The sequence below is a fragment of the Haliaeetus albicilla genome, chromosome 29 (assembly GCF_947461875.1).
Source record: "Haliaeetus albicilla chromosome 29, bHalAlb1.1, whole genome shotgun sequence".
NCBI classification, from domain to species: domain Eukaryota; kingdom Metazoa; phylum Chordata; class Aves; order Accipitriformes; family Accipitridae; genus Haliaeetus; species Haliaeetus albicilla.
In genome coordinates, this window is record NC_091511.1 from 5,383,395 (window position 1) to 5,391,746 (window position 8,352).

General features: G+C 62.9%; 1 protein-coding gene across 1 annotated transcript; it reads right to left on the bottom strand.

Annotated features, from left to right (window-relative positions):
• Positions 1 to 233: 233 nt before the first annotated feature.
• HNRNPC (heterogeneous nuclear ribonucleoprotein C) lies at positions 234 to 5,687 on the bottom strand. The gene is given in 8 exon segments (XM_069773808.1): positions 234 to 356; positions 1,724 to 1,836; positions 1,839 to 1,880; positions 2,062 to 2,163; positions 2,253 to 2,416; positions 2,513 to 2,560; positions 2,732 to 2,807; positions 5,377 to 5,687. Coding segments are annotated over 8 exon segments (870 nt in total). The 5' UTR covers positions 5,618 to 5,687; the 3' UTR covers positions 234 to 272.
• Positions 5,688 to 8,352: the final 2,665 nt, after the last annotated feature.

The window sequence follows — 8,352 nt, forward strand, 5'->3', positions numbered from 1 at the left end:
ATGGGTCGCGCTATGGGTCACTTGTGGGGCGCCCCGGCTCCCGCCAGCACCCGACCGCCATCTTACAAACCATCCGTCCTTTAATCGTCAAGTCGTAACGAGGTATCAAAATTAAAAGGGGGGAGGGGGAGCGAATTACTGGGGGGGTGGGGGGGTGGGGTGAAGCCGAACTACAGGGCGGGGGGGAGGGGCCACGACACCACGAACACGGCGGGGGAGGGGCGGGGGGCGCGTTTTTGGGGGGTCCCGGCTCAGTTTTGGGGGGGCGGGGTTTAGGAATCGTCCTCGCCGTTGGCGCTGTCCCGGTCGTCCTCGCCCTCCTCCGCCTCCTTCTCGTCGCCCTTGATGGACTCGAGCTGTGGGGCGGAGACGGGGCGGGGTTAGGGTGGGGCCGCCCCATAGATCCCGCGGAGCCGCCCCATAGGTCGTGGGCGGGTGGCGTATAGATTCGACGGGGACGGCCCCACGGGTTCCGTGGGGCTGGCCTGCGAATCGTGGCGCTGCCCCACAGATTCTATGGGGCAGCCCCACAGATCCAGTGGGGCCACTCTGGCAGTTCGGCGGGGCTGCCCTATAGGTTTCGGTGGCACTGCCCTATAGATTCGGTGCAGCTGCCCTATGGATTCAGCGGGGCCAGCCCCCTAGAGTCAATGGGGCAGCCCCACAGATTCCATGGGCCCTCTCCCCACATTCCATGGGGCAGCCCCACAGATTCCATGGGTCCACCTCACGCACTCCCTGGATCCACCCCACACATTCCATGAGGCAGCCCCACAAATTCTGTGGATCCACACCCCGCATTCTGTGGGGCAGCCCCACACATTCCATGGATCCACCCCACACATTCTATGGGGCAGCCCCACAGATTCCATGGGTCCGCCCCACAGATTCCACAGGTCCTCTCCCCACATTCCGTGGGCCCACCCGCCACATTCTATGGGTCCACCCCACGCATTCTATGGGGCAGCCCCACACATTCTATGGGGCAGCCCCACACATTCCACGGGTCCTCTCCCCACATTCCCTGGGCCCACCCCCCACATTCTATGGGTCTGCCCCCCACATTCGCTGGGTCCACCTCACACATTCCCTGGGTCCACCCCACACATTCTATGGGGCAGCCCCACACATTCTATGGGGCAGCCCCACACATTCCATGGGTCCTCTCCCCACATTCCGTGGCCCACCCGCCACATTCTATGGGTCCACCCCACACATTCTATGGGGCAGCCCCACACATTCTATGGGTCCACCCCACGCATTCTATGGGGCAGCCCCACACATTCTATGGGGCAGCCCCACACATTCCATGGGTCCGCCCCCCACATTCCACGGGCCCACCCGCCACATTCTATGGGGCAGCCCCACACATTCTATGGGTCCACCCCACACATTCCCTGGGTCCGCCCCACACATTCCATGGGGCAGCCCCACACATTCTGCGGGTCCTCTCCCCACATTCCATGGGTCCACCCGCCACATTCTATGGGTCCACCCCACGCATTCTATGGGGCAGCCCCACACATTCTATGGGGCAGCCCCACACATTCATGGGTCCGCCCCCCACATTCCGCGGGCCCACCCGCCACATTCTATGGGGCAGCCCCACACATTCCATGGGTCCGCCCCACACATTCCATGGGTCCGCCCCACACATTCCGCGGGCCCGCCCCCCACATTCCGCGGGCCCGCCCCCCACATTCCGCGGGCCCGCCCCCCTCACCTGATCGTCCCCCCTCTCCTCGGCCTCCTCGTCATCCAGCAGGTCGCCCTCCTCCGCCGAATCCTCGCCCCCCGCCTCCGCCTTGGCTCCGCCCCCCCCCTCCTCCTTCTTGCCGAGCTGCCCCCCTGCTCCTCCTCCGCCTTCTCGCTCTTCTGCTCTGCGGGCGACACGACGCGCGGAAAAAAAAAAAAAAAACAAAACAACAAAAGGAGAGGAAAAAAAAAAAAAAACAACAAAAAAACCGGCCCCGGCGTGAAACGCAACCCCAAAACCCTCCGCTTTCGCCCCCAAAACCCCGCCCTGCCCCGCCCTGCCCCGCCCTCCGCCCCCCAACTTACTCTGCTCCTTCTCGATTTTCTCCAAACTCTCCAGCAGCGCGTCCACCTTCTGCTTGATCTGGCTCAGCTCCTTCTTGATGCTCTGCAGGTCGTCGCCTTTCACTGCCCCCAAAATCCTCGTTAATCGCCCCGAAAAGGTGCCCCACCCCCAGAATTGTACCACTTTGGGGGTTTTTCCCCCAAAAAATCACCTACGTTCCCCGATTTGGAGGAAGAGCCCCGCTGGCCGCTCTTGGAGTTGAAGCCGCTCTTCCCTCGCCGCGACGTGTTGCCCGAAACTCGTTGTCGTTTGGACGGGACGACGGCCCGGGCGATGGGAGGGGGCGGGGGGACGCGGGCGGGGTAGCTATACATCCTATCAGAGGCGAGGGGTGGGGCGGGGCTTAGCCCGCCCCGGAGCTCGGTGGGGACGCGGGGGATGAAGTTTTTTTTTTTTTTTTTTATTATTTACCTGTCGTAATAATCCCGCTGGAAATCGTAATCCAGGTCGAAGGAGGATCTGCGGGGGCGGGGGAAAAAAATAGAGGGGTGGGGTGAGGCGGGGCGGGGCCGGGGCGGGGCTCGCCCTGAGGGTGTGGGGCAGCCCATAGGGATTTTGGGAGGGGGAGGATAGAAGAAAAAGGGTCCCGACCTGACGAGGGGGGACGGAGAAGGTGGGGCAGCTACTGACCCGTACATCTCGGCCGCCGAGCGCTTCACCCCCGCCTTGCCGCGGTTCACCTTGGGCTCGGCCGCCAGGTTGATGTCTGTGGGGGCGGAGCCGGGGCGGGGCAGGGCGGGGTCCCGCCGTTAGGAGGGAGGGAGGGAGGGCGGGCGGGGGGGGATGGGGAGGGGTTTGGGGGGCTCGGTGGGGAGGGGGGGGGGGGTCTGCGGGGCGGCTGGGGGTGGAGATTGGGGGATCTGTGGGGTGTCTGTGGGGCTGGGGGGGGAGCTGGGGGGCAGCTGTGGGGCTGGGGGGCATTTGTGGGGCTGGGGGGGCATTTGTGGGGCTGGGGGGGCATTTGGGGGATCTGTGGGGCGTCTGTGGGGCTGGGGGGCATCTATGGGGCATCTATGGGGTGTCCGTGGGGCTGGGGGTGGAGTTTGGGGGGATCTGTGGGGTGTCTGTGGGCTGGGGGGAGCTGGGGGGGCATTTGTGGGGCTGGGGGGGCATTTGTGGGGCTGGGGGGGCATTTGGGGGGAACTGTGGGGCGTCTGTGGGGCTGGGGGGCATCTATGGGGCATCTATGGGGTGTCTGTGGGCTGGGGGTGGAGTTTGGGGGGATCTGTGGGGTGTCTGTGGGGCTGGGGGGGAGCTGGGGGGCAGCTGTGGGGCTGGGGGGGCATTTGTGGGGCTGGGGGGGGCATTTCGGGGGATCTGTGGGGTGTCTGTGGGGCTGGGGGTGGAGTTTGGGGGGAACTATGGGTGTCTGTGGGGCTGGGGGGGCATTTGTGGGGCTGGGGGTGGAGTTTGGGGGGATCTATGGGGCAACTGTGGGGCTGGGGGGGACCTACGGGGTGTCCATGGGGCTGGGGGTGGAGTTTGGGGGGATCTGTGGGGCAGCTGTGGGGCTGGGGGTGGAGTTTGGGGGCATCTATGGGGTGTCTGTGGGGCTGGGGGGGGCATTTGTGGGGCTGGGGGTGGAGTTTGGGGGATTTATGGGGTGTCTGTGGGGCTGGGGGTGGAGTTTGAGGGGATCTGTGGGGCAGCCGTGGGGCTGGGGGTGGATTTGGGGGATCTGTGGGGCAGCCGTGGGGCTGGGGGGTGGATTTGGGGGATCTGTGGGGCAGCCGTGGGGCTGGGGGGTGGATTTGGGGATCTGTGGGGCAGCCGTGGGGCTGGGGGGTGGATTTGGGGGATCTGTGGGGCAGCCGTGGGGCTGGGGGGTGGATTTGGGGGATCTGTGGGGCAGCCGTGGGGCTGGGGGGTGGATTTGGGGGATCTGTGGGGCAGCCGTGGGGCCGGGCAGCGGCCGTGGGGCCACTTGTGGGGTGTGGAGCTGCGTGTGGGGCAGGCGAACCCCCGGGGGGTCAGCGATGGGGCCGGGGGCAACCTGTGGGGCCACTGGGCCACTTGTGGGGCTACGGGGCCGGCTCCGAGCCCGCCCTGTCACTTATGGGGCTGGGGGGGACCTCTAGGGCCAGTGGGGGGTCTGTGGGGCCACCTGGAGATCTATGGGGCCACCCAAACCTCTATGGGGCCACCTGAAAACCTACTGGGCCACCCAAAGACCTACTGGGCCACCCAAAACTCTATGGGGCCACCCAAAGACCTACTGGGCCACCCAAACGTCTACTGGGCCACCCAAAACTCTATGGGGCCACCCAAAGACCTACCGGGCCACCCAAATGTCTACGGGGACCACCCAAAGGTCTCTCTGGCCTCACCCAAAAACCTACGGGGCCACCCAAAGACCTACTGGGCCACCCAAAACCCTACATGGCCACCCAAGGACCTCTTTGACTCCACCCAAAACTACATGGCCACCCAAAAACTCTACGGGACCACCCAAAAACCTACATGGCCTCCCAAAACTCTACATGGCCACCCAAAAACCTACCGGGCCACCCAAAACTCTACGTGGCCACCCAAAAACCCTACGTGGCCACCCAAAACCCTACGTGGCCACCCAAAAACCCTACGTGGCCACCCAAAAACCCTACGTGGCCACCCAAAAACCCTACGTGGCCACCCAAAAACCCTACGTGGCCACCCAAAAACTCTACGGGACCACCCAAAAACTCTACGGGACCACCCAAAAACCTACCGAGACCACCCAAAACTCTACATGGCCACCCAAAAACTCTACATGGCCACCCAAAAACCTACACGGCCACCCAAAAACCTACCGGGACCACCCAAAAACCTACATGGCCACCCAAAAACTCTACATGGCCACCCAAAACTCTACGGGACCACCCAAAAAACTCTACGGGACCACCCAAAAACTCTACGGGACCACCCAAAAACTCTACGGGACCACCCAAAAACCTACCGGGGCCACCCAAAACTCTACGGGACCACCCAAAAACCTACATGGCCACCCAAAAACTCTACATGGCCACCCAAAAACTCTACATGGCCACCCAAAACTCTACGGGACCACCCAAAAACCTACCGGGACCACCCAAAAACTCTACATGGCCACCCAAAACCCTACATGGCCACCCAAAAACCTACCAAGAGCACCCAAAACTCTACATGGCCACCCAAAAACCTACCGGGACCACCCAAAACCCTACATGGCCACCCAAAAACTCTACGGGACCACCCAAAAACCTCAGCGGCCCCACCCGCGGGCACGCCCCCTCCTCCGCCGGGGGGGCGGGACTCACCCAGGACCTGCCCGGCGATCATGCGCCCGTCCTCGCCGGCCACGGCGGCGCGGGCGTTGCGCTCGTTAACGTACTGGACGAAGGCGAAGCCTTTGTGGACGGAGCAGCCGACGATTTTGCCGTATTTGGAGAAGATGGCCTCCACGTCGCTCTTCTTCACCACCAAGGTGTTGAGGTTGCCGATGAAGACCCGGGAGTTCATGGAACGCGGGTCCGTCTTGTTGGTCACGTTGCTGGCCATGGCGGCGGCCGGGGTGGGCGGGGCGGGAGGGCGGGGCGCAAAAAACAAGGGAGGGGAGGGCGGGGCGCGGACCTGTTTGGGGGCGGGGAGGGGAAGAGAAAGAGAAAAAAAAGAGAAAACGAGGGGGAGGGGATGGGTGGTGATACCTCTGGAACCGCCCGGTTGGGGGTGGGCGGGGTTTAAAGCGGGAGGGGCGGGGCTTGTGAGCGGGAGGGGTGTCGGTTGGAGGCGACGCCCGCCCCCCCCCCCGGCCCACCCAAAGGGGTTTTGGGGGGACCTGAGGTGGGCGGGACCTCAAGGTCTTCATCGCGGCCATCATGGCCGTCAGCCAACCACCACCCCTGTGACGCTTGCTCGTTAACAATGAGCATTGTTAGCGACGCTCATTAGTGGGAGGAGCCTAAAGTCTTGAGCGACACCCCCAAAAATGGGGTTTGGGGGGACCCAGGGCGGGCGGGACCTCAAGGTGTCCATTATGGCCATCACTCAACCGCCACCTCTACGCTACTTGCTCGTTAACAACGAGCATCGTTAGCGATGCTCGTTAGTGGGAGGAGCCTAGAGTCTTGAGTGACACCCCCAAAAAGGGGTTTTGGGGAGACCCGAGGTGGGCGGGACCTCAAGGTCTTCATTGCGGCCATCATGGCCATCAGCCAACCACCACCCCTACGACGCTTGCTCGTTAACGACGAGCATCGTTAGTGACGCTCATTAGTGGGAGGAGCAACAATGAGCATCATTAGCAACGCTTGTTAGTGGGAGGAGCCTCATGTCGTTAGTGAGCCTCCTAAAAGGGGGTTTTGGGGGGCCCCGAGGTGGGCGGGACCTCAAGGTCTTCATCGCAGCCATCATGGCCGTCAGCCAACCACCACCCCTGTGACGCTTGCTCGTTAACGACGAGCATCGTTAGCGACGCTCATTAGTGGGAGGAGCCTAAAGTCTTGAGCGACACCCCCAAAAAGGGGGTTTGGGGGGGCCCAAAGTGGGCGGGACCTCAAGGCGTCCATCATGGCCATCACTCAACCGCTATCTCTACGCTACTTGCTCGTAAACAACGAGCATCGTTAGCGACGCTCGTTAGTGGAAGAAGCAACGATGAGCATCGTTAGTGACGCTCATTAGTGGGAGGAGCCTCGAGTCTTGAGTGACACCCCCAAAAAGGGGTTCTGGGAGCCCCAAGGTGGGCGGGACCTGGAGGTGTCCATCATCGCCATCACCCAACCATCGTCTCCCATCAACGCCCGCCTCCGCCGCGCTTCCTCGTTAGCGGCGCTCATCATTAGCGACGCTCGTTAGCGGGAGGAGCCTCTGAGGGGTGGGGGGGCGGCGGCACCCCCCTGCCAATCGATTTTTGGGGAGCCGCTAATTAAGCTCCAGACCTTCCGCTCACCATCATCTTCATCAGGCAATCACCACGCTCATTAGCATCCCGCCCTAACGAGGGCCTCGGCCCACCCCCTTAATTAATACAGCGACACGCCCCCCCATCAGCCCCCCATCCGGGGATTGGCTGTTTGTCCCGTTACCATCATCAGCCCCGCCCCCTTCACCGATGCCGCTCGTTAGCACGCCCCCCCTTAGCCCCACCCCCTCGTTAGCAACCCACCCTGACGACCTCCGTGCCCCGCCCCGATTAATTACGGCGACCCCCGACCCTTTGTCCTTAACCGCCATTTTGGCGGCGCCCCGCCCAGAAGGAAGGCCCCTCCCCCCCTCCTCGTTTGCCCGCCCTCCCTCGTTAACGAGCCCTCGTTAACGAGCCCCTCCCCCCCTTCCTCTTACCGTTGGGGGGGGGAGGGGGGGCTCGAGGCGCTCCGGTGGAGGGGGGGGAGGGGCGTCCGTGGGTCGCGGCGGCGGCGTGGGGGGAGGGGTGGGAGGAAGAGGGGGCGGGGCTTGAGGGGGGGAGGGGCGGGCCCGAAAAACGGCCGAAAAGTGAAAGTTTTTGGGGGGGGGGGGAAGGGGGAAGGAGGGAGGGGGAGGGGGGGAGACAGGGAGGAAGAGGGGAGGGGAAAAAAAAATTAAAAAAAAATGTAAAAAGCGACGAAAAATGAAAAATAAAAAAATGAAAAATAAAAAACTAAAAAAAAAAAAAAATTAAAAATAATCAAAAACACTCAAATCCCCTGAAAATTGGGGCAGGGGGAGGGGTCGGGGGAGGGGCCAGCCAATCCCCTCCCCCTCTTTTTTTTCTCTTTTCTTTCATTTTTTTTTCCTATTTTGGAGACGGGGGGGCGGGCGGGGCGGGGCTCGGGGCGTGGCCGTCCTCCTCCTCCTCCTCCTCCTCCTCCTCTCGCCGTCCCGCCCCCGTGGGAAAAAGGGGGAGGGGCCCGGGTTGGAGGGGTGGGGGAGGGGCAAAACCTGGTGTGGGGGGAGGGAGGGGCCGGGCGGGGGGAGGGGCGAAGGGGGAGGAGCTTCGTGTATTTTTGGGGGGGGGGGAGAGGAAAAAAAAAAAAAAAAAAAAAAAAGGAGAATTTGGCACTTACGGTCGCCGCCGGCTCTAAAAAATCGCGCTGTGAAAAGACAAAAAGGGGGGGGGAAGGGGGCGGGGGGGTTAGGGCGGGGCTTCCCCACCCCTCCCCCCCCAGGAAAAGCCCCGCCCGCCCCGCCCCCGCCCCCTCCCCCGCCCCTCCGCGCGTCCCGCCCGACCCCAAATCCGAAACGACGCCCCCACCCCCCTTCCCCCCTGCGGCGGGGCGGAAAAAATGTTTGTTTTTTTTTTAAAAAATATTTATAAG